Here is a 26,164-nt window from a genome sequence, read left to right on the forward strand (position 1 = left end):
AAAAAAATCAATACCATATTAAGTAAATATTGCCAAGCCCTTTACTCAGAAACACCCATAGATCTCCAAAAAGGGAGGGAATTTTTGGAAAAGGTGAAGTTGCCAGGGCTCACCCAGGAGCAGAATGGTCATTTGAGCGCGGAGATTACACTAGAGGAAGTTTGGAGCGCCATTAAAACATTATCTAACGGAAAGGCCCCGGGTCCGGATGGATTCACAGGGGAGTTTTTAAAATCTCTGAGAGAAGAAATCAGCCCTACCTTGGTGGCATACTATAATACTTTACTAGGAACGGGAGCTTTACCAGCAGAGGCCAAGGTAGCGCATATAAAGGTGTTACCCAAGAAGGGGAAGAATCCTCTTGACCCGGGGTCGTACCGCCCCATCTCGCTGATAGATCAAGATCAGAAATTGCTCACAAAAATTTTGGCCAATCGACTGGCTATGTATCTACCCATACTGGTGGGGAAATCTCAGGTAGGCTTTGTAAAGGGCAGGGCTGCAGTGACAAATTTACGCAAGGTATTGACGGTGCTAGAAACTGTCAGGCACGATCCCCAGCCAGGTACCAGGCTGGCACTTTTAGCGCTAGACGCAGATAAAGCCTTTGATAACATACAATGTGAATGGCTTGGGATGGTGCTAGACAAAATGAACATTCAGGGAGATTTCCGGGTCTTCCTGAAGGGAGTCTACAATAGCCCGCAAGCACGGGTTCACTCCTCGGGGTTCCTATCAGATCCCTTCCAATTACATAAAGGAACACGACAGGGTTGCCCCCTATCGCCCCTGCTATTCAATCTAGCACTGGAACCTATGGCCAGATTCTTGGAGGAATCGGATATGTTCAGAGGCATTCAAGTGGGATCTTGTGCAGTGAAATTAGCCCTGTTCGCTGATGATGTCATACTTTTTATGTCAAACCCTCAGGAGCATTTAGGGAAGGTTTTTCAATTTTTGCAGGAATTTGGGCAATGCTCGGGATACAAAGTCAATATAGCTAAGAGCGAACTGCTGGAGTTGGGCAGGCCATTGCCTAAGACCTTTTGGCAATCCTTGGGTTGCGGGATATCACCAGTGGAACACTGCATTACCTATCTGGGTATCAAAATAGGGAGGGTACCAGACACTCTGTATGGCTTAAATTATCCCCCGTTAATTAAAAAAATACAAGCGGAACTCACTAGATGGGGCCAATTGCCGTTGTCCCTCTTGGGAAGATGTCATCTGATCAAGATGGTTAGTTTTCCTAGATTGCTATACCCCTTTCAAACGCTACCTCTCTTATTGAAGCATGTGGATGTCTCGAAATTGACGGCTTCATTCACTAAATTTATATGGGCAGGAAAAAGGCTGCGTATAGCACTTACCAAGCTCATGATGGGTAAACAAGAAGGGGGTGTGAACTTTCCGAATGTCAGGGGTTATAACGTGGTCTGTCTTTTGCGTCATGTAGTAGATTGGCTTCATGAAACAAGCAATTATTCCAATTTGGATCTGGAAGGGGAGTATGCTTCACCTTGGAACCTGAAAGCTTTGTTACATTGTAGAATCGCTTCTCTTCCGTGCCGTCTCAAAACCTCTATTGTATTGAGAGATACAGTTCTAGCTTGGAAAGTAGTACGTAAGCAGTTTGGGTTACCCCACCTGGTATCGAAGTATATGCCGTTGAGCGGTCATCCGGAGTTTTTACCGGGAATGGACAAGGGGGAAGGAATTGCCTCATGGGGGAGGGTAGGCATTGGTAGCGCAGGGGATCTTATGCATACAGAGGAAAAGAGGTGGTTAACTGGGGAGGAAATCACCGCTAAACTCAGACCCATAGTAGATAGAGTCAATTTTTTGCAAGTACGTCAGGTATGAACATTTTGTACCTCCAGGCTCAGGGATTTGAGTAAGGAAGCTACTACGCACACTCTGGATGAGGTCATAGGTCCAACAACTGGGCGGGCGACCATTTCAGGAATGTATAGAGCATTGAGAGAGGGTTTTGTTCGTCCGCAATTAAGGATTAGTTTTAAAAGCTGGGAACGGTGGACTCAGGATCCAGATATAGGAGAGACCATACTGGGGGGTTGGGAGACGGTACGGAAGAGTGTTATAAATGAGAGCTGGAGGGAAACCTATTTCAAGTTGATGCATGCAGCTATATATGGCTTTAATATCTTGCCCCCACAATCTTTCCCTGATCGCATTACAAGTTGTCCCAAGTGCAATACACCACTGACGAATTTGTGGCATGGAGTGTGGGGGTGTGTACATACGAAACGATTTTGGGGGATGGTACAGAAATATATTAAGGACCATTGGAAAACGAATATCCCAATGACGCCTCAAGCGCTACTATTCCATCAGGCGTGGCCGCCAGAGGAAGAGGGTGCTCGAGGAGTAAGATCACCTCCCGTGTTGGTGCACACGATTTTACTGGTAGCTTTGAGATGCCTCCTGAGTCACTGGTTAGAGGCAGACACGCCGGGGTTAGAATTGATTGTGTCACGGCTGAAACAATTATTGGTTCTTGAGAGGGTGGAGGTGGAAAGGCGGAAGGAAACGGGAACCAAGAAGCTATTTGATAAGTGGCAAGTATTTATAGAAACGCAATGTACAACAGCCGAAATAGCGGACATTGTTAGGCCTTTCCAGTACACAAAGTGGTACTGCACGCAGCTCTTGGCAGGCGTTTTAGGGAGGATGCAACTGTGAACCAGCTGGGGGAGAAAGGATGAGTGGAAACTCATTGATGATCTAGGTGGTGTTGGAGTTGGGGGAGTCATGTTTGTTTGGTCCATCTGAAGATCGACAATTATGCCATGTTTCTATGTTGGTGTGTTTATATGTTATGTTGAATTTAATTTAAAAGTTAATCCATTGACAGTTGAGTGCTGCGCACTCATGATGTAACTCTTACGTGAAACGTTTGTAAGAAAATGTGAAAACTGACAATAAAAAGGATATTTTAAAAAAGAAAGGCTCATTTGCATAAATATAAAAATGCTCATAACTTGGCCAAAAATGCTCGTTTTTGAAAAAAAACAAACGTTACTGTAATCTACATTGCAGCGCCGATCTGCTTTAATACGAGATAGGGGTTTGAAAATCTGGTGACAGAGCCTCTTTAACAGTGATCTCCATTGGGACAATGATGGAGGGCGATCACCCAACCAAAGAAGAGCAATCGCCTTCCTGGCCATAAAAAGCCCCTCCCTGAGTAAGATCCTCACATGGTGAGGCCAAAACTCCTCATCCAAAATACCCAACAGACAAACTTCTGGAGTAAATGGTACCACAGTGCCTACCACTGTGGATAAAAGAAAGAGTACCACCCCCAAAATGATCTAACGAGTGCACATCCTAGTGCAAATGTGATGCCAAAAATCAGCGTCCCCCTCCTACAGAACAGCTATATCTCAAAAAGTGAAAATATTTTTTAATAAAAACTAATTAAGAAGTTACACAAAACGGGGGCGGAGCCTGACCGCTGAACGTGATGGCAGCATAAGATAGTGCTCCTCACAAGCCGGCTCAGATTCATAGAAAATACGAGGCACAACTTTACTTAAAATGGTGAAAACGGGGAAAGACAAACTCAGGGACACATCGTGCACTCCAGGATCGCAAAAACAACAGGCCGACCTGGATAAATTTCTGCAAAGACGAGATTCACAAACGGCGGCTGGAGCTTCCAAGATGGCGCCGTACCCTGCTTCTGAAGACTCAGATGCAGACAGCATGTGTGGAGCTGCTGCGGCGAACCCAGAAGCAGGAGGGATAACTAAAGCATTCCTTAAGAAAACCTTACAGCAAGCTATACTGCCAGTGATGAAGGAACTAACGGAGTTCAGGTCAGATTTTAAACGTATGGGGCACAGATTGGAGGCTCTAGAGTCGGCAGTGTCAGACACAGTCAATCATGCGGACTCGGTGGGGCATAAACTACAGGTCCAGGAGTCGCAAATGAACAGGGCACTAACTATGATTGAGGATATGGAGAACAGAAGCCGCAGAAAAAATATTAGGATGAAGGGCCTAGCTGAATCGTACGCAGCTGAGGCGTTACCATCGATTGCACGGCAAATATTCGCCTCCTTACTAGGAGAAGACAGAGCGGAAAAGGTGGTGATAGAACGAATTCACCGGGCCCTGAGACCTAAACCTAAGCCGACAGACACACCACGGGACGTCATCTGTGGACTTTTAAGTTATGTGGATACAGCAGCCATCTTAACGGCTAACAGAGAGCAGCAAAGGGTGATGTTTGAAGGCTCTACTCTGCAGCTATATCAAGACATAGCGGCGTCTACATTGGCAAAGAGACGCATTATGAGAAAATTGCTGGCGAAACTCCGGGAGATAAATTTGCCTTATACATGGCTTTTTCCTTTCGGACTGGCTATCATTAAAGAAGGAAAGAGGATCCTGATTCATACACCAAACGATCTGGAGGAAGCTTGGGAACGCTTGGGAATCCGGCCTATCCAGATACCAAATTGGTTACCAGCTCAGACAGACATCACGCTGCCGGACCTGCCGAAGATGGAGCCTTGGTCGGTGTATTCCAAACACAGAACGCCATGTGGAAAGAAGCAGAGGGCAGAAGCAATGGAGGATGATGTGCCTTGAACTGTCCGGTCTCGTTCGTGAGATATTCCGTTTTCTTTCATTTATTTATGTCCTTAAATGATGCTGAAAATTCTACTTCATACGAGTTGTTATAATGCATTTATTGAGGCAGCAAAATGATTGAAATGGTGACAGGGGCTTACATGTTTCTAGGTACCAGATAATATTTGTGGTAGATGGAGAACATGTAAAGGAGATATGTCGGCCCCAAATGCTATGACAAGGAGTTACCCGGCAAAGCTTCTCGAAGCAGCTGGACCATAGATACTATATGAAATCCCAGTTAGTGGAATATTGCAGATAGTATGGTGCAGCACTTATGTTTTTTGTGAAAACACTACTGGGCCAAAAGTGCCAAGTAAGTTACTACATTTGTTTATATTATCATAAGAAGCATGGGTAGCATCCGGTTGTGCTCTCATAAGAAAGAATTTCTATGTCTAGTGCCTGAACTAGAATGATTTCCTTAAATTGTTCGGATATTTGAATATTCAATTTCTCATTGTTCTTTATTTTTCTAATTTAATAAGTATATTATGGATCTGGGCCAGGCCCCGGATCAGGATTATTTTTTCTCCCTCCCATATGCAGCGATGTAATGGTGACTGTATTGGGTGGGTAGTGAGATATCTATCACACCTATTGTATTATGCAATTGTCACAAAGAGGCCAAATAGGCCATATATAAGCTGCAGTTCCATAGTGCCTGGACACTTATTGATTGTTTTGTTGTACGTCTTCCCCCCTTCCTTCCCTTCCCCCCTACTCCTGTACTGTCAAATACTATACCCTAGCAAAATACAATTACAGCAATACCTTAACAAACGGATTAGCATAACACACATATCACAAAAATGGCGACGATAAAGTTAGTGACTTATAATGTTAATGGACTGAATTCACCCCAGAAACGGAATCAGATTATAACGCTGTTAAAAAAGGAAAAAGTATCTGTAGCATTTTTACAAGAAACACATTTTAAAGTTGATAAAATACCTAGATTGCCTACTAACTATTTTTCTTCATGGTTTCATGGCTGCAGCTCGGGCTCTGCTGTACGAGGTGTCTCTATTGCACTACATAGGGACCTACCGTTCATCTTTCTGGCTAGACATGATGCGAGGGATGGCAGAGCACTATTTATTAAAGGTAAACTGGGCACACGTACATGCACTTTAGCGAATTTGTATGTCCCCAACAAATCACAGATAACATGGTTACTCCAAATTCTGGAAGAGTTACGTGCTTTTGCAGAAGGCCCTATTATTATAGGGGGAGATTTGAACTTAACTCTTAATCCAGAAATGGACTCTTCAACCCATAAATCAACCATCCCACAGATTGGTAGACGGAAACTTTTGAACAAATTCCAAGAACTCAACTTACATGATGCTTGGCGAGTGATGAATCCAACAAAAAAGGATTATACATTTTACTCTCACCCTCATTACTCACATCAGAGACTAGATTATCTGTTTATACATGCACACTTTATAACATCAATGGAGGCAACGAGTATTGGACAGATTACGGTTTCAGATCACGCACCGGTGTTTATTACATTGAGGGTTGCAGAGTTGTCCTCTAGAGAGTGGACATGGAGGTTAAATGAAACCCTTCTGGACTCCCCAGATCTGTGCAAGATATTGATAGAGTCATTGCAGTCCTATTTTGACATCAATGACACATCGGATGTTTCAGGGACTATACTTTGGGAAGCGCACAAGACATATATCAGGGGTATATTAATCTCCCTAGGAACAAAAATCAAAAGAGAAAGGGAAAAGGAAATTTTAGGGATGCTATCGAAAATAGCGGAGGCTGAAAAGTTACATAAAACTACCCCAACCAAACAGTTACAGTCTGAATTGCAGATTCTCCGAAATAATTTGAAAGATACCCTGAACAAAAAATTAGCAGCTAATTTGATGCACTATCAACAGAAGTTATACACACATGGGGACAAGGGGGGAAAATTAATGACGGCCCTGATCAAAAAGAAAAAAGAAAGGGCCTTTATCCATAAGATTAAAACTCCAGAGGGCCATACATGTACGACTACAGAAGAAATAGCGGGAGAATTCAGTGAATATTATTCGAAATTATACAATATCCCGGCTCCCTCTCTGACCTCAGATATCTCCAGATCTGCACAGATTGAAGAATTTCTGGGGCCACTAAAACTACCTACACTCTCAGGGGATGATGCGGAGGAACTTATGACTCCGGTTACCCTTGAAGAGGTGTCAAAAATACTACATTCCTTTCCTTCAGGGAAAAGCCCAGGACCGGATGGTCTAACTATTAAATATATTAAAGATATTTTATTACCTCCGTTGGTTAGAGCATTCAATGACTTGCTACGGGGGAATAAATTCACCGCGCAGTCGTTAGAAGCGTATATTACAATTTTACCTAAAGAAGGAAAAGATCCTCTTTTATGTTCTAGCTACAGGCCTATATCTCTTTTAAATCTAGATCTCAAAATATGGGCTAAATTGCTATTCACTCGGGTTAAAAAGTTTCTGAATACCTTAGTTCATACAGATCAGAAGGGCTTTGTGCCGGGACGGGAGGGACGACAGAACTCCATTCGACTGATGCACTACATTCAGAAAGCGCATGAATCTAAAATCCCTTTAGTGCTAATGAGTACAGATGCTGAAAAAGCGTTTGATAGAGTGGCATGGGACTTCATGGCAGCCACTCTAGCAAAATTCAACTTTCCAGAACCATTTATTAAGGCAATATTTACACGATATAGTAGGCCATCGGCTAAGATAAGGGTGAATGGGGTTCTGTCTCCTTCTTTTTCAATAGGGAATGGCACAAGACAGGGGTGCCCTCTTTCACCTTCTCTATTCATCTTGACCTTAGAGACTCTTTTGCAAGCCTTGAGGCAAGATGACCGCATTCAAGGTTTAACTATAAATTCAAAACAACATTTAGTTCACGCATTTGCGGACGATATGTTACTTACCATCACAAATCCGATTAGTGCTATACCATGTATTTTAGAAGTTTTTCACAACTATGGATTGGTGTCTAATTTTAGAGTAAACTACACTAAGTCAGAAATTCTTAATGTTACATTACCACAGAGACAAGTGAAAAGCTTGGCAACTGCTTCCGAATTCCAATGGCCTTCGGAATCTGTGAAATACTTAGGTATCCAATTGCCTGCAGATCTTAATGAGCTATACAAGTTAAATTACAAGCCACTCCTTCGGAAGATAAAAGAACTTCTTACCTCTGTGAAAGAAAAATATTTTCCAAAGTGTTTTAGACTTACTGTATACCTTATATACTCATATCTTTATATGCTTGTACAAGTTAGTTATATTAGAAGGTAGATGCTCTAGGACTTTAAGGCAGTAGGCCGTGTGCAAAGTACTACGCAGTAATAATAAGAATTTAAATGGAGAATCATAGGGCCGGGTGCAAAGCCTACGCAGCAATAATTGGGAAGATAAGGGAACGGCCCCCCTAAGAGCCAATTAAGTTCTGGAACTTTATCTAAACTTTCTGACTCATTTGTTGTTGAAAACTTGTTATTGTCGGAGTATAAATATACGTGCTGATAAGAATAAAGTAGAAGGATTTTCATACAGTAACGTGTCTGTGTGTTTTTACTCCTCCGAGCTGCTCGTACTCATAACATTATTTTTAAAAGCTAATTTGGAACTGGATGGAATTCAAGGCGTGTGGGCTGGTAAATTGCCCCCACAGTTTTTGGCGCCCGAACAGGGACTGCAGCACTAGGACCCAGAGACCACCCGAACCAGGCAGAGGAGACCGGACGGGAATGTGTAGACCAAGAGCTGCAGCATAAGGTAGTTCACTGAAGTAACAATAAAGTAAAAAATACCTTTTAATTAGTAACTAGTTAAAAACAGGGGTAACACACCACTGTGACATAAGCCCCACCGTGATTGTTAAAAAACGTATTAAACAAAAAACACTGAGTCATTGTGATACATCTAACTCGGTGTTTATAACAATATTATGTCTGGAAACAGCATATATCCAGGGCACATCAGTAGTACAATCCCAAAATAAAGCACAGGCGTCCGAATAGATCGGGTCTCCTAGTGCTGGGTGTAACACGATATGACTATCCCCAATGCAAACATTCCATAAACAGTACAACGACCCTACGCGTTTCAGGTACTCATCCTCAGGGGTCCGTATAATGGTAACTCTGGCCTTCACACCAGCGATAGAATCCTTTAACAGCAGATATTCTGCTGTGCGTCACGGCAAAGATGCACGTATTGATGTCAACGGCCGTTGACATCAATACGTGCATCTTTGCCGTGACGCACAGCAGAATATCTGCTGTTAAAGGATTCTATCGCTGGTGTGAAGGCCAGAGTTACCATTATACGGACCCCTGAGGATGAGTACCTGAAACGCGTAGGGTCGTTGTACTGTTTATGGAATGTTTGCATTGGGGATAGTCATATCGTGTTACACCCAGCACTAGGAGACCCGATCTATTCGGACGCCTGTGCTTTATTTTGGGATTGTACTACTGATGTGCCCTGGATATATGCTGTTTCCAGACATAATATTGTTATAAACACCGAGTTAGATGTATCACAATGACTCAGTGTTTTTTGTTTAATACGTTTTTTAACAATCACGGTGGGGCTTATGTCACAGTGGTGTGTTACCCCTGTTTTTAACTAGTTACTAATTAAAAGGTATTTTTTACTTTATTGTTACTTCAGTGAACTATATAATTTACTCATATTGTGGGAGCACAATTAGATTTCTATCAAACTAGACAGTGAAACTGCAGCATAAGGTAAGAAGATTTGATTCTTACATTTTTGCTCTGCATCTCCCCGTCTGGCCCCCCCTATTTTCGGATGACTAAGGCTCCACCTTAGGGAGTAATGTATGAAGCTGCAGTTCCAGAACTCTGTACTCCCTTAGAAACTAAGTGCCTGACTTCCATCTCAGTTGTGTGAAAGAGGAATGGATAGCGGCATTGAGCATGCTATAGGGGGATTGCTTTGTTAGGATACCCATAGAACAATAAAACATGGAACACTCTGGCCAGAATAGAGAATAGTAGTTTAGTTTGATTTCTGGGGTGAAAGAGACCCAGAATAGTAGTTTAGTTTGATTTCTGGGGTGAAAGAGACCCAGAATAGTAGTTTAGTTTGATTTCTGGGGTGAAAGAGACCCAGAATAGTAGTTTAGTTTGATTTCTGGGGTGAAAGAGACCCAGAATAGTAGTTTAGTTTGATTTCTGGGGTGAAAGAGACCCAGAATAGTAGTTTAGTTTGATTTCTGGGGTGAAAGAGACCCAGAACACTTTGATTTCTGGGGTGAAAGAGACCCAGAATAGTAGTTTAGTTTGATTTTTGGGGTGAAAGAGACCCAGAATAGTAATATTAGAAGTTGTTAGATACCCAGTACAGCCTAGAGATGGGTAACCTATTTACTAGAGCAGAGAAGCCAGGAGTGCCAGCCCGAGAGATAGTGGAAAGAAGAAAGGGCAAACGTGCAGTAAAGAGATGTAAGAAATTGATGAGTGGTTTGGGACTCCCCAGGGGAGGCATGCTTGATGTGGATGAATGGGATGCCGCTATCAGTAAGAATGAAGGATGGTTGAGAGACAATAAGTTGAGAAAGGCAGCGGATGATTGGAGGGATGTGTCTGAAGAAGTGAGGAGAGGAGGATGCAAGGAAACCACTGTGGGTAGGAAGAGATATTATGAATGTTATGATGAAAGCCCAAAGACAGGAGTAGGGATGGTCACAGGACAAAAGGTGAAAGTAAGTCATGATAAGAAAGAGACAGAGGATGTTGGGGAAAAACTTAAGGAGTCTCCTGGGTACACGGGACTCAACCCAGGGAAAGATCCAGGAGGCTTCTGGACCTGTCTTAATTGCGGTGTCCAGAATCCTGACTGGAGAGAGGTGTGCTCTAACTGTGGGGCTCACCGTCCCCGAGCAGACGCCCCCGCCCCTGGCTTGTATCCCGTGATTACCTATACTCGTGGCTCAGCAAATAATCCCTTTTTAGGCATGTTAAAAGGGAAAGATGCTAATGTAATGGGAGTGACGGGAGAGGAAGAATCAGAGGTTGAGGTCAATGGAATGCCCGACTTGTCGGGACACATGAATCAGGATGATTCTCTAACCACTCCCATAAAAGAGCCCAAAAGGGAAAAGCTGAGGGATGAAGAAATTGCGGGGATAGTGGAAGGAATAGGAGAAAGTTTGAGGGCAATAGCTCAGAGCTCAAAAACTCAGGTAGACCAGGGAAATGTACACTTGTATAAACCTTGGAGTCCAGGGGACATAAAGAGTATAATTGAGGGAATGCCCGACCCAGAAGAGATACCAGTTAAGTGGGCAGAACAAATAACAAAGATGCAGAGATTGTATAACGCTACGTGGAAAGATCTGGACATGGTGTGTAAAATACAATGTCCCGATATATACTCCACCATAGAGGACGATCTAAGGGTACCCCGTGACTATGTGACCGAGGAACCTAGTGACTGTACTAACTTTTCAGGAGAACAGTTTGTAGCCCAGATAAAACAGTGGGCAGTAACCCAACAAGGACAAAAGGGACAGAGTTTGACTGACACAACTCAGGATAACACTGAGAGTATTGACAAATACTATGCTAGACTGAGGTCCCAATGGAAGGATATGGGTTACAAGGAAAGACCCCTAGATACCAGGATGTTGACAGCTGCGTTTATAGAGGGGCTTAAGAAAAGCTTGCGGGAGGCAGTGCAGACCGCTAGACCCGAGTGGAGAGGCATGGCGACCAGTGACCTAGTGAAGGTAGCCCAAGGGGTAGAGTTAGATCTAAAGAAAACCAGAAAGAAACCCGCTGGAGTAGCTTATATGCAACCTGGCCCCTTTAGGCAACCAGGGCCGCCGATCCAACAACAGCCCTACCAGCCACCCCCAGCACAGTATATGCAGTATCCTTGCCAAGGGGGACAAATGATCCAACCGCAGTATGTACAGACACGGGGCAGGAGGATGGTCATCTGCTATAATTGTGGCGAGCAGGGACATCTCCAAAGATACTGCAAAACACCTAGAAATTGGAACCCACAGTTAGGACCAGGTGGGATCCAAGGGGGATGGGCTTCACAGCCGGACCTTCCCCAAGGAAATCAAAGGCAGCAGGGAGACACGCAGCAGCCCCAGTACCAGCCCCAGTACCAGCCCCATCAAGCATGAAGGGTCGGCAGTCCAGATATGGGCGAATCCGCCCACACCATGGCAGTAAAATTAGGCCCCGCCCCTTTAATGTCCTTGTCTGTCAATGATGGTACCCCGATCCCTTTCCTGATAGATACTGGAGCTGCCGTGACTGTTGTTAACCCTAGAGAACTGCCAGCAGATTTGTTATCAGATGACACCCAGATTTGCGTGGGAGTAGATGGGAGGTCCCACCCAAATCAAGTTACGAAACCGGTTGTTCTACGGTTTGGTCCACACCAATCTATAGTCACAAAACTTGTCACCTGTGAAACAACCCCAATAAATTTACTAGGTGCTGATGTTTTAGAAAGACTAAGAGCTAGAATTGAATATTGTGCGAATGGCACCATTATGTTGAGAGGAACCATTGATGAGGAGGACTTATGTATATTAACAGCTACAAACCTGAATCCATGGGATACTGAGTCCCCGTCCTTTGTTTTATTAGGCCAACAACAGATAGATAGCCTACTGGCACAAGTGCCAGATGGGCTATGGTCAACAGGACCCACTGATGTAGGGATCCTCAAAGTCCCCCCCGTAAGGGTAGATCTTAAACCGGGGGTGCCCCTCCCCTACAGGAAACAGTACCCCCTTACAATAGCACAATCAGATGCTATATCACAGCAGGTGAAGGCGTACCTTGCTGCGGGGGTCTTAACTCCCATAGTCTCCCCATGTAACACACCACTTTTCCCAGTAAAGAAAAAGGCAGAGCCGGGACAACCGGCCAAGTACCGCATGGTCCATGACCTCAGAGCTGTCAATGACGCTACAGTATTCAATACACCTATTGTACCTAACCCCCATACTCTATTGGCACAGATCCCTGCTACGTCATGCTGGTTTACGGTAGTAGATCTGGCTAATGCTTTTTTCTCTGTTCCTCTTCATCCTGACTGTTGGTATCTTTTCGCCTTCATGCACAATTATGCACAACTTGCTTGGAAGGTATTACCCCAGGGGGCTCACAACTCCCCCAGTATGTATACCTCTGCTATGACTCAGATTTTCAGTGACTGGGACCCCGGCCCAGGAGTAGTTCTACTACAATATGTGGATGATCTCCTCCTTTGCTGCCCCTCCAGGCAGCAATGCGAGAGCTCCAGTGTTTCTTTGCTCTGTTTCCTAACACAGTCAGGCTGCAAGGCCAGCAAAGCGAAGCTTCAACTTTGTCAGCAAACTGTTGTATTTTTAGGACACTGTATTTCTCCTGGTATTCGACACCTTACACCTGAAAGGATCCAAGCTGTTACTAGTATCCCTCTGCCAAAAAGTCAGTCTGCTATTCGCACATTTTTGGGACTTATTTCTTACTGTCGCCCCTGGGTTCGCAATGCTTCTGCTCTTATGCAACCTCTTTACGATTGTCTTGCTGCAACTCCCTTTCAGGTGTCACCAGAAGCAGAGGAAAATGTTTATAGTCTTAGATTGAGTATTCAGACAGCCCCAGCACTGGGTATTCCTGATTACAACAAATGTTTCCGACTGTATACCACGGAATTAAATGGACACGCTACAGCGGTTCTCACACAGGACCATGGCCAAAAACAAAGGCCTGTTGCATATTATTCTGTACGGCTGGACCCAGTTGCTAGAGGGTCCCCATCTTGTGTTAGAGCGTTAATTGCTGCTACAGAAGTATTAGACAAAGCTCAACAGATTGTCCTTGATTTTCCTGTAACTGTTTATGCTCCTCATGATATGTCTGCTCTTTTATCTCAAGTACAGCCAAAACATCTCTCTGTTGCTCGGCATACGAAAATTCAATGTGCCTTACAGTTACCTGATAATGTCACTATTCAACGTTGTACTACTCTGAACCCAGCTACTTTACTGCCTCTGGAGCAAGGGGGAGAAGAATCAGGTATTTGGTCAGATTTTCTTCCTTCACAGGATGATCATGACTGCTTGCAGCTCATGCAACAAGAGACAATGGGGTTTGAACATATTAAGGATTCACCATTACAGAATCCAGAGTTAGTTCTCTTTGTGGATTGTTCCAGGTATGGTATAGATGGTACATTTTATACAGGGTATGCGGTGGTCACCCCATATGAAGTATGTAAAGCAGAAGCACTCCCACCGCACATGTCAGCACAAGAAGCGGAGCTGAAAGCTTTAGCCGAAGCATGTAGACAAGCTGAGGGAAAGACAGCTAACATATACACAGATTCCAGATATGCTTTTGGCATAGCACATGACTATGGTCCTATTTGGAGAGTAAGGGCGTTCCTCACATCAGCAGGTACACCTATTAAAAATGCAGATCTAGTCAAATATTTGATGGAAAGTTTATTGTTGCCAAAAGAGGTGGCAGTGGTGAAGATCAGGGCTCACACAAGAAACAGCAGTGAAGAGGCTAAAGGAAATGACTTTGCAGACAAAACCGCTAAAGAGGTAGCAAGGACAAGGCCTATTCTGGCCAACACTTTCGTAATCACCAACCTAGAGGATATACACACTTCAGTCAGCTCGGATATTTTGCTGACACTACAGAGACAAGCCACAGATGAAGAAAAGATCAAATGGACAGGTAAAGGGGCTGAAGCAAAGACTGATGGTTTGTGGTATTTAGAGGGACGGGTATGCATGCCCAGGACACTATACCCCATGATGGCTCAAGTAGCCCATGGGATAACCCACCAGTCAAAAACAACTATGTGCAACCTGGTTAGTCGGTACTGGTTTGCTCCAGGGTTTGGGACATTAGCAGCCCAGTATACGCAGGGGTGTATGATCTGTGCCCAGAACAATATTGGTAAGGTGGTAAAGGTCCCTATGAGACATATGCCAAGACCCTTGTATCCTTTTCAGAGACTACAGATTGACTATATCCAATTGCCAAAGGTGGGAACCTATGAGTATGTTTTGGTATGTGTTGATATGTTTTCAGGATGGCCCGAAGCGTTTCCAGTGTCAAAGGCCAATGCCACCTCCACCGCCAAGAAGTTGATGGCAGAAGTGATTTGCAGGTATGGTGTACCAGAGACTATTGAAAGTGATAGAGGTACTCACTTTACAGGAGAAATTATGCAACATATTATGTCAACTTTAGGGATAGAACAGGCATTCCACACCCCATACCATCCACAAAGTAGCGGTAAGGTTGAAAGGATGAATGGGACTCTAAAACTGAAAATACAGAAGGCTATGGTGGAAACAGGTAAACCATGGACAGAGTGTCTTCCCCTGGCTTTATTTTCAGTAAGATATATGCCCAATAAAAAGACAGGTCTGAGTCCCTATGAGATTGTATTTGGGGGAGGTCCTAGGTTAGGATTGTACTTTCCACAGGTTCTCCAGATGCAGTACGGTAGACTCACAGATTATGTATGTGCCTTGCATAAACAACTGGCTAAAGTGCATGGTCAAGTATTTTCTTCTATTCCAGACCCAAATTCTCTAGGTGGTGCACATTCCCTCGTACCAGGAGATTGGGTAGTGGTCAAGAGACACGTTCGGAAAAGTCTTGATCCCAGATTTGACGGTCCGTTTCAGGTGCTCCTGACCACAAGTACTTCAGTGAAACTTGAAGGAAAAGCCAGTTGGATCCACGCCAGCCATTGTAAGAAGGTTCTCTACACGCCAGAAGACGAAAGAGAAAGGTCATCTAAAGAATCAAGATGAAGATTTTGCTGATTTTGGGGGTGGTGGGACTTATTCTTCACAGGTCCGAATCCAGAGCTCCCGCACATGTGATAACCAGAATGCAAGGGACATTGCAGTGGGGATGGGTAATATCCAACAACATTCGGATTCAAGATGGATTTAGTTGTCCTTCTAGACAAATTTGTAGCGGATTATTTAACCTTACCAAGACCAACGAACTTGTAGACTGGTATACGGGAAGTGGATCCCAGCGGCGAGTAATATATATGAAATTCCCTGATGAGGATACTGTAACAAATGTGACTTATGAAGCCCGGGTGAAAATGTCCTGCTGCGACATGAGCAGATTAATGCGTTTGCAAGATTTGAGAGATCATAGTAATCGGTCAGGAATGCTGACTAATTGTTCATTGTCCAAAATAGATAGCCCTATACTAATGAATAGTACTGTAAAAATGGTGATTTGTGTGAACTCTACCCGAATCATCGGAAGAACCTGGTTCGTAACAATTATACAAACTCTAGTAGGAGGTAGGCGTCCGGAACATGTAAACACCTCGATAAATAGGATTCCCCAGACTTGTGTGCCTATGGCCTATAGGGAGCAAAGAAAGATAGTGCATTGGAACATCACATTTCCTAAGGATAAGGCATGTAGAGTAAAAAGGGAATGGTATGATACCCTTTTAGGAGGAGCAGGAACAGGGATGGGAATCCTAAACGGTGTACAGCTAGAAGTAATGGCCAATAAATTGGCCTCAGTCGGAAGCAACATAGAAGAAGCCATAGCTTTGGGTGCCCAGTGGTTACCCACAAGTTTTGAGACACAACAATTACAGTTAAAAGTGGAGCAAAATTTCCTTAATGTTTTTAATGAATCTGTACTCACCCAATATCGAGTTTACAAAGATATGTCTGCTTTTATAGATTGGACTATATGCACCACTAAGACTTTATGGGAAATGAGACAAAAAGATAAATTCCAACAAGATTTGATGAGTACACACCCTCATGTCTGGGGAAGGGCACAAGTACAAGCGAATTCTAATGATACATGGGGCTGGTCTGACCCAGACTCAGTAGAATGTACAGATGAATGGTGTTCAGGAAAATTGATAATATATAAGGTGACTAATATTGGGATGGTATGTAAATATGTAGTGTTACCTATTGTCATGACTGATGAATTTACTCAGAATAGCCAATACTGGTGGCCCGAATTTAGACATCCACATATAACTGACAGAAACAAAACTATTGATATAGGTTTGTGTATTTTAACCAAAAAAGGATATGTATGTAACAAACAATCAGAGAGTTACGAACCTTGCCTGATGGAATATGAGGACAATATATGCCCTTTCTCAGTAATACCAGCAGAAAATTTTTCAATGTATATAGAGATAAAACCACAGAGTGTATGTATGGTTACGGATGACCCCAAAACACTAAAACCTTTTTCACTACAGGTACCCTTTTCCGGATGTATATTTAATGTTAGCCATATAGAATGGAAAAACCAGACTATTGTATTTCTCCCGGATTTGGATGAGATTGTAAGCACAGTATGGGTACCGGACCCATTGCCAACACCTAATATTAGTCTTCCTTTAGATGAGTTGAATAAAGTTCTAAGAGACGCAGAAGAGGTAAGAGAGATGGTTAGGAGACATAATGTTACATTACAAACAGTAAAAATGAATGCTGTTATAAGTGGGAAAACGCTGCGATATTTAGGATCCCAGATTAAGGATGACACGGCTCATCACTGGTATGACATATTTACAGGGTTTTCGCCGACTGCCAGTTCAGTACTAAGCTACTTATTCCAACCACTAATATGTATTATGATTGTTTTTGTTATTATGACTTGTTTTAACTGTTATGCGTTTTATAAGATACGGAGAGCTTTCACAGCGAGGCCTCTAGAAAGAAGTGACAGGTTGTTGTGAAATTAGAGGCAGGTAAAGATTACCAGACCTATAAAATCACAAAAGGTGGGAAATGTGAAAGAAAAATATTTTCCAAAGTGTTTTAGACTTACTGTATACCTTATATACTCATATCTTTATATGCTTGTACAAGTTAGTTATATTAGAAGGTAGATGCTCTAGGACTTTAAGGCAGTAGGCCGTGTGCAAAGTACTACGCAGTAATAATAAGAATTAAAATGGAGAATCATAGGGCCGGGTGCAAAGCCTACGCAGCAATAATTGGGAAGATAAGGGAACGGCCCCCCTAAGAGTCAATTAAGTTCTGGAACTTTATCTAAACTTTCTGACTCATTTGTTGTTGAAAACTTGTTATTGTCGGAGTATAAATATACGTGCTGATAAGAATAAAGTAGAAGGATTTTCATACAGTAACGTGTCTGTGTGTTTTTACTCCTCCGAGCTGCTCGTACTCATAACATTATTTTTAAAAGCTAATTTGGAACTGGATGGAATTCAAGGCGTGTGGGCTGGTAAATTGCCCCCACACCTCCTATAATATACCATACATCTCGTGGATGGGTAGGAGAAATTTGCTCCAGACATATATTCTACCTGTGGTACTTTACATTATGAATATGGTTCCAATTTACCTGCCGAAAACTTTCTTCAAGACAGTGCAACAAATGTTTAACAATTATCTGTGGAAACAAAGAAGGCCGCGAATAGCATACCGCACTCTCACAAAGAGTAAGCGTCAGGGTGGAATGGGTCTTCCTAGTGTAGAGAGTTACTATAAAGCTATACACTTGCAGAGATGGTTGGATATGGCTTCAGCATCTGAGGATCTAGGAGGGTTAGTTAGGGAATCAGTACAGGGAGAAGATAATCCTTTAGCGATTCTTTGGGCACCGACCCAACAGGAAATAAGCTCTATGAAGAATCCCTTAATGAAAGGCACTTTGGCGGTTTGGGCTAAGGTGGGCTTGAAAGAGGATGTACTGCCTCAACCATCACCGTTACTACCGGTAGCGGCATTACCTAGACTTATTTCATTAAGGGTTGGTTCTTGCTCAGACTTGTGGAAATGTTTTGAAGGAATACGGATTATAGATTTCATGTCGGAGAATAGAGTCCCAACAGCAGGGGAGATCCAGGCAATGAGGCAGGTAAATGCTCCAAAATTTAATTTTCTTCAGATACATCATATACAAATGGCATGTGAAAAATTTCTAAAACAGTACAATATAACTAGAGAGCTCACGTGGTTTGAAAAGTACCTAGCTACACATAAAGGGAGTAAACATAAAATATCCAAGATCTATCACCAACTGGTGGCACTTGGGGGGGAAGATCTGCCATCCTTCGTAGCAGCTTGGGAGGCGGAGCTCGGGCTGCAGCTGACGGATCAGGAGAGGAATACGGTCATGTGTAATTCACATGGATTTTCCAGGTGTGTGAAACTGCAAGAAAATCACTATAAGTTGCTCACTAGATGGTATAAGACCCCGCAAGCACTATATCGTATGGGGCTTGCCCCAAATGCTCTCTGCTGGAGGTGCAAGTCTCATGAGGGTTCGTTCACACATATTTGGTGGACTTGCCCGGGGGTTATCTCCTTCTGGACACAGATTGAAAGACATATAAACTGGGTTTGTGACACAGATATAGCTTTAACCTGGGAAAACATAGCTTTGGGACTTCCTTCTAGTACCATGGCCTTGTCAAAAAAGCAATTGCATAAGCACTTATTAGCAGCTGCAAAAATATTAATACCTCTGCATTGGTTGCAATCCACTGCCCCTACAGTAGGGAACTGGGTAGATAAGGTTAACCAAATCTGTCGTATGGAAGAACTATCCAATAGAGTGGAAAACACTTACGAGAGGTTTTTGAAGATGTGGTCTCCGTGGATTCAGCGTAGAGATAACTTAAGCCGGTCAATTTTATAATTTTACAATTTGATAATCATATAAAGCTATAATACATATGGTTTTAAATTATAGGGTATAACTGACACTCATTCATTCACCCCCCCCCCCCTCCTTACCTACTTCCAAAAGTTGTCCTTATTACCAACCCTCACCCCACGTTTGGGATTTCCCCCCTTCTTGATGTTTGATGTTTAATCATTTTCTATATCATCATTTGGTGTATTTCTAAATGTACGATTAAAGGTGTTACTGATACGCTTTGAACTGAATTGCATAAAGTACACACTGTGGTTGTAATAAATGGCATTTATTTTGAGAGACCAAATGACAGAAAATGTCTAGTGTTGTTAAAGAAATATGTAATGCTGTGTAATGTTTGTTATTTGTTAACTGTACTATATACCAATAAAAACAGATTAGATAAAAAAAAAAAAAAAGAAGTTACACAAAACACACTGACTGATCTGATTGTTAAAAAAAACAAAACACAAATAGCCTTTAACCCCTTAAGGACACGGCCAATTTTGGCCTTGAGGACAGAGCAATTTTTTTACATTTCCCCTCTTTGCATCCCGACGCTCATAACTCTTTTATTTTTTGTACGACGTAGTTGTATGAGACTTTGTTTTTTGCGGGACGAGTTGTACTTTATGTAGGTACCATTTTTTGGTACAAATACATTATCGTTTAATTTCTATACATTTTTATTTTGGCGAATATGCAGAAAAAAAGCCGTTCCGCTGCAGTTTTAATATTTATTTTTTTTACACCATACACCGATCATCATAAATAATGTCATACATTTTTTGTACAGGTCGTTACGGTCGTGGCAATACCAAATATGTCTATATTATTTCATGTTTTGGGACTTATATTTTAAAAAGTTTATGTATTATAAAAAAATGTGTGTTTCTGTGTATTTTTTTTACTTTTTATTTATTTATTTATCATTAATTTTTTTTAAATTCATTTAACTTTTTTTTTTAATCCCATAAAGGGATTTATCATTTAGATTTTTATTTTGTAACTGTAATGTACTGGCATAGATCTATATGCCAGTACATTAGCCTGTTACTGATCGTACACAGGCAGTTGTTAGGGCAGACCTCAGTATGCCCTAACAACAGGAAATATGTTCAGACAGCCCTGGGGTCCTTCAATGGACCCTGGGCTGTCTGGCCATACGAGTTGTGGGCTTTGATCACGTCACAGTTATATTCTGTGACGCGATCAATGTGCAGTCCCCTCTCTTTGAACGCCGCGATCAGCTTTCATCGCGGCGTTCAAAGGGTTAACAGCGGAGAGAAGATGTGTATTACAGCCGTTGCCCCGCTCTCGATCGCGCGCACAGACGCGCGCAGGGACGGCTGTCACACAGGACGAGAATGCTCGTCCTAATGCGCGAAGTGCTCACTGCTCAGGACGAGCATACTCGTCCTGTGTCGGCAACCAGTTAAATAGGTGTACATAGCCTTTAACCCTTTTCCGCCGCAGCCATTTTTCGGATTTTAAATTTTGTTTTTTCCTCCCCACATTCCAAATACCATAACTTTTTTATTTTTTCATCAATCTTGCCATATGAGGGCTTGTCTTTTGCGGGACGAGTTGTAGATTTTCACAGCACCATTCTTTGCACCATATAATGTAGTGAGAAACGAGAAAAAAATTACATGTGGGGTGGAATAGGAAAAAAACAGCGATTCCTCAATATTTTGGGTGGTTTTGTTTTTACGGCGTTCACAGTGCAGTAAAAACTGCATGTTAACTTTATTTTGCGGGTCAATACGATTACAGCGATACCAAATTTATATCGTTTTCTTTATGTTTTACTACTTTTACAAGGAAAAATTATGCTGTTTCACTAACTCCACATGGAACCAAGTGGTCGCTAGTTCAAGTCCCATAGGGGAACTAATAAAATGTGTAAAAAAACAAAAACATTAGATACATTTTCAGGAGTGTAAAAAAATAAAAATATATTAAATGTTAAAAAAAAAAAAAAACCTTTTCCCATTTTTCCCCAAGCACAATGTAAAAAATAAAATAATTTGGTATCGCTGCGTCCGTAAAAGCCTGATCTATTACAATATGCCATTATTTAACTCACACGGTGAGTTTAAAAATGTAAAACATCAAAATGAAATTAAAAAAGTGATCAAAAAAATCGTATGTGCCAAAAAAACTATAGCTCGTCCCGCAAAAAATAAGCCCACACACCACTCAATCGATGACATTTTTTTAAAAAAAGTTATGCCTCTCAATGTGGTGAAACAGAAGAAATAATTTTTTAACAAATAATTTTTTTCCTATTTTCTGTTGTCCAAAACCTGGGTGTGTCTTATGGTCAGGTTGTCTTATAGTCCGAAAAATACGGTAATTTTGTTTTTAATTGTGCAAAAGTAGTTAACCCCTTCCCGCTCCTTGACGTACTATTACGTCATGGCAGCTGTATCGTTCGCGCTCCATGCCGTAATAGTACGTCTCGGGAGTAACGGCCGTTTCGGCCGTCCTCCCGACACATACAGGAGCTGTGACGCTGCTGTCTTGTTCAGCAGTTGTCACAGCTCCTACAGCGGGGACCGATCGCTGTGTCCCCGCTGATTAACCCCTTAAAAGCCGCGTTCTATAGAGATCGCGGCTTTTTAGGGGTTAAGCTGCCATCGCCGGCCTGCTACGCGATAGCGGCCGGCGATGGTGACTATGGCAACCGGACACCAAACAATGGCGTCCGGCTATGCCATAGACGGAAGCCTAGTGGGTCCTGACAACGTCAGGACCCACTATGCTTGCTGTCAGTGAGTAGCTGACAGTTCTAATACACTGCACTACGCATGTAGTGCAGTGTATTAGAATAGCGATCAGAGCCTTCTGCCCTCATGTCCCCTAGTGGGACAAAGTAATAAAGTGAAAAAAAAGTTAAAAAAAGATGTGTAAAAATTAGAAAATAAAAGATTTAAAAGTAATAAAAGTAAAAATCCCACCTTTTCCCTTATCAGTCCTTTATTATTAATAAAAATATATAAACAAACAAATAAACTATACATAATTGGTATCGCCGCGTCCGTAACGGCCTGAACTACAAAATTATTTCATTATTTATCCCGCACGGTGAACGCCGTAAAAGAAAATAATAATAAACCGAACCACAATCACAATTCTTTGGTCACTTCACCTCCCAAAAAATGGAATAAAAAGAGATCAAAAAGTCGCATGTACCTAAAAATGGTACTGATCAAAACTACAGTTCGTTACGCAAAAAATAAGTCCTCGCACGGCTTTATTGATTGAAAAATAAAAAAGTTATGGCTCTTAGAATAAGGTAACACAAAAAGTGAATGATTGTTTACAAAACGTATTTTATTGTGCAAACGCCATAAGACATAAAAAAAAACTATAAACATCTGGTATCGCCGTAATCATATCGCCCCGCAGAATAAAGTGAATATGTTATTTATAGCGCACGGTGAACGCTGTAAAAAAAAACGAAAAAAAAACAATAGTAGAATTGCTGTTTTTTAGTCACCACGCCACCTAAAAATAGAATAAAAACTGATCAAAAAGCCGCATGCACCCCAAGAAAACTACAATGGATTCCTCAAGGGGTCTAGTTTCCAAATTGGGTTCACTTTTGGGGGGTTCCCAATGTTTTGGCACCACAAGACTTCTTCAAACCGGACATGGTGCCTAATAAAAAAGAGGCCTCAAAATCCACTGGGTGCTCCTTTGCTTCGGAGGCCGGTGCTTCAGTCCATTACCGCCCAAGGGCCACATGTGGGATATTTCTCTAAACTGCAGAATCTGGGCAATACGTATTAAGTTGCGTTTCTGTGATAAATCCTTTTGTGTTCTAAAAAAAATGGTATAAAGAGGATTTTCTGACAAAAAAAAAATGTAAATTTCACCTCTACTTTGCTCTAAATTTTTGTGAAACACCTAAAGGGTTCATAAACTTTCAACATGCTGTTGTGAATACTTTGAGGGGTCTAGTTTCTAAAATGGGGTATTTGATAGGGGTTTCTAATATATGGGCCCCTCAAAGCAACTTCAGAACTGAACTGGAACCTAAAAAAATAAATAAATGAGGCAATACTTCGCTTCTTACATTATACTGATAATGAGCCGTGCCCACCCCGAGATTACCCCAGTTTTGACCGTTTGTCTAAACGGAGACCCCTATTAGACCGTTCCAGTGCCCGGTTTTCCCAAGCATACACCCCCGAGAAGTGTATTTCTATTGATGAGTCCCTGGTACATTTTAAAGGGAGGGTTCAATTCCGCGAGTACCTGCCGGGTAAGAGGGCAAGGTATGGCGTGAAGATGTATAAGCTGTGAGAGTGCATCAGGGTATACCTACAGGTTTAGGATATATGAAGGAAAGGCCACCCCCAAACCAGACTGCATCCTGGACTACAATAGGTACATGGGAGTGATGGACTTGTAAGATCAAGCCCTGAAGCCCTACAGCGCCATGCGGTGTGGTATAAGAAGCTGGCCGGGAACATCATATAGATGGCTTTGTACAATGCGTACGTGCTACGTCGATGTGCAGGCCAGACGGGAACTTTCCTGGAATTTCAAGAGGTGATTATCAAGAACCTAATCTTTAGGGACCAAGAAGGGGGGGCACCCAGTACTTCTGGAAGCGAGCCCACACGCATCGTACCAGGGCAACACTTTCCAGGGGAAGTTCCCCAAACTGGCAAGAAGGGAAAAAGTCAAAAGAGGTGCAAAGTCTGCTATAAGAGGGGGATAAGGGAGGACACAATATATCAATGTGACACGTGTCCCGAATAACCAGAGCTCTGTATGAAAGTGTTTTAAAATTTATCATACATCCCTTGGTTTATAATTTACCCCAATTTTACTTACCCTGATGCACTCCGCACAGCTTATCCCCCCTCATCTTTCCCCTCTGAGCCCTGCTGTGTGTCCAGGCAGCTGATAACAGCCACATGTAGGGTATTGCCATACCCGGGAGAACCCACATTACAGTTTATGGGGTGTAGGTCTCCGGTCAAAATGGTCACTACACCTCTAGATGAATGCCTTAAGGGTGTAGTTTTTAAAACGGGGTCACTTCTTGCGGGTTTCAACTGTACTGGTACCTCAGGGGCTTCTGCATACATGACTTCGCACTAGAAAATCCCGAGTAGGCCAAATGGTGGTCCTTTCCTTCTGAGCCCTCCCATGGGCCCAAACGGCAGTTTATCACAACAAATGGGGTATTGCGGCACTCAGAACAAATTGCGCAACAGAATGGGGTATTTTGTTTCTTGTGAAAATAAGAAATTTTCAGCCAAAACTACATATTATTTGACAAAAATAATTTTGTTTTCATTCCCAGCCCAATTCAAATAAGTTCTGTGAAGAAACTATGGGGTCTAAATGGTCACATTACCCATAAATGAATTCCTTGAGGGGTGTAGTTTCCAAAATGGGGTCACTTCTGGTGGGTTTCCATTGCTTTGATACCTCTGGGGCTCTGCAAATGTGACATGGCACCCGAAAACCAATCCAACAAAATCTGTACTCTAAAGAACACACAGCGCTCCTTCCCTTCTGAGGCCTCCCATGGGCCCAAACGGCAGTTTATCACCACAAATGGGGTATTGCCGCACTCAGGACAAATTGGGCAACAAAATTGAGTATTTTATTTCTTGTGAAAATAAGAATTTTTGAGCTAAAATGACATATTATTGGAAAAAATATATTTTTTTTAAATTCCCATCCCAATTCAAATAAGTTCTGTGAAGAAACTATGGGGTCTAAATGGTCACATTACCCATAAATGAATTCCTTGAGGGGTGTAGTTTCCAAAATGGGGTCACTTCTGGTGGGTTTCCATTGCTTTGATACCTCTGGGGCTCTGCAAATGCGACATGGCACACGAAAACCAAACCAGCAAAATCTGTACTCCAAAGAACACACAGCGCTCCTTCCCTTCTGAGGCCTCCCATGGGCCCAAACGGCAGTTTATTGCCACAAATGGGGTATTGATGCACTCAGGAGAAATTGGGCAACAAAATTGAGTATTTTGTTCCCTGTGAAAATAAGAAATTTTGGTAAAAAATTACATCTTATTGGAAAAAATGACATTTTTTTAATGTCACAGCCCAATTGAAATAGGTGCTGTGAAAAAACTGTGCGGTCAAAATGCTAACAACAACCATAAATGAATTCCTTGAGGGGTGTAGTTTCCAAAATGGGGTCACTTTTGGTGGGTTTCCATTGCTTTGATACCTCTGAGGCTCTGCAAATGCGACATGGCACCCGAAAACCAATCCAACAAAATCTGGACTCCAACAAACATATAGCGCTCCTTTCCTTCTGAGCCCTCCCATGGGCCCAAACGGCAGTTTATCACCACAAATGGGGTACTGCCACACTAAGGACCAATTGGGCAACAAAATGGGGTATTTTGTTCCCTGTGAAAATAAGAAATTTTGATCACAAATGACATTTTATTGGAAAAAATGACATTTTTTTCATTTCAGAGCCCAATTCAAATACGTGCTGTGAAAAAAATGTGCGGTCAAAATGGTAACAACAACCCTAAATGAATTCCTTGAGGGGTGTAGTTTCCAAAATGGGGTCACTATTGGGCGATTCCTACTGTTTTGGCACCTCAACACCTCTTCAAACCTGGCATGCTGCCTAAAATATATTCTAATAAAAAAGGGGACTCAAAATGCACTAGGTGCTTCTTTGCTTCTAGGGCTTGTCTTTTAGTCCACGAGCGCAGTAGGGCCACATGTGGGACATTTCTAAAAACTGCAGAATCTGTAAAATACATATTTAGTAATGTTTCTCTGGTAAAAC

The 26,164-nt window shown here is 42.4% G+C and overlaps 1 protein-coding gene across 1 annotated transcript in view; it reads left to right on the plus strand.

Annotated features, from left to right (window-relative positions):
• The window catches only part of LOC142659482 (uncharacterized), a 143,102-nt gene extending 127,413 nt beyond the window's left edge, over nt 1–15,689 (plus strand). Inside the window, exon 29 of the mRNA XM_075835675.1 lies at nt 15,263–15,689. Coding sequence (XP_075691790.1) covers nt 15,263–15,277 — 15 coding nt within the window. The 3' untranslated portion in view covers nt 15,278–15,689. The remainder of the gene's footprint in view (nt 1–15,262) is intronic.
• Nucleotides 15,690–26,164: the final 10,475 nt, after the last annotated feature.

Source organism: Rhinoderma darwinii, chromosome 1 (genome assembly GCF_050947455.1).
Source record: "Rhinoderma darwinii isolate aRhiDar2 chromosome 1, aRhiDar2.hap1, whole genome shotgun sequence".
Lineage (NCBI taxonomy): Eukaryota > Metazoa > Chordata > Amphibia > Anura > Rhinodermatidae > Rhinoderma > Rhinoderma darwinii.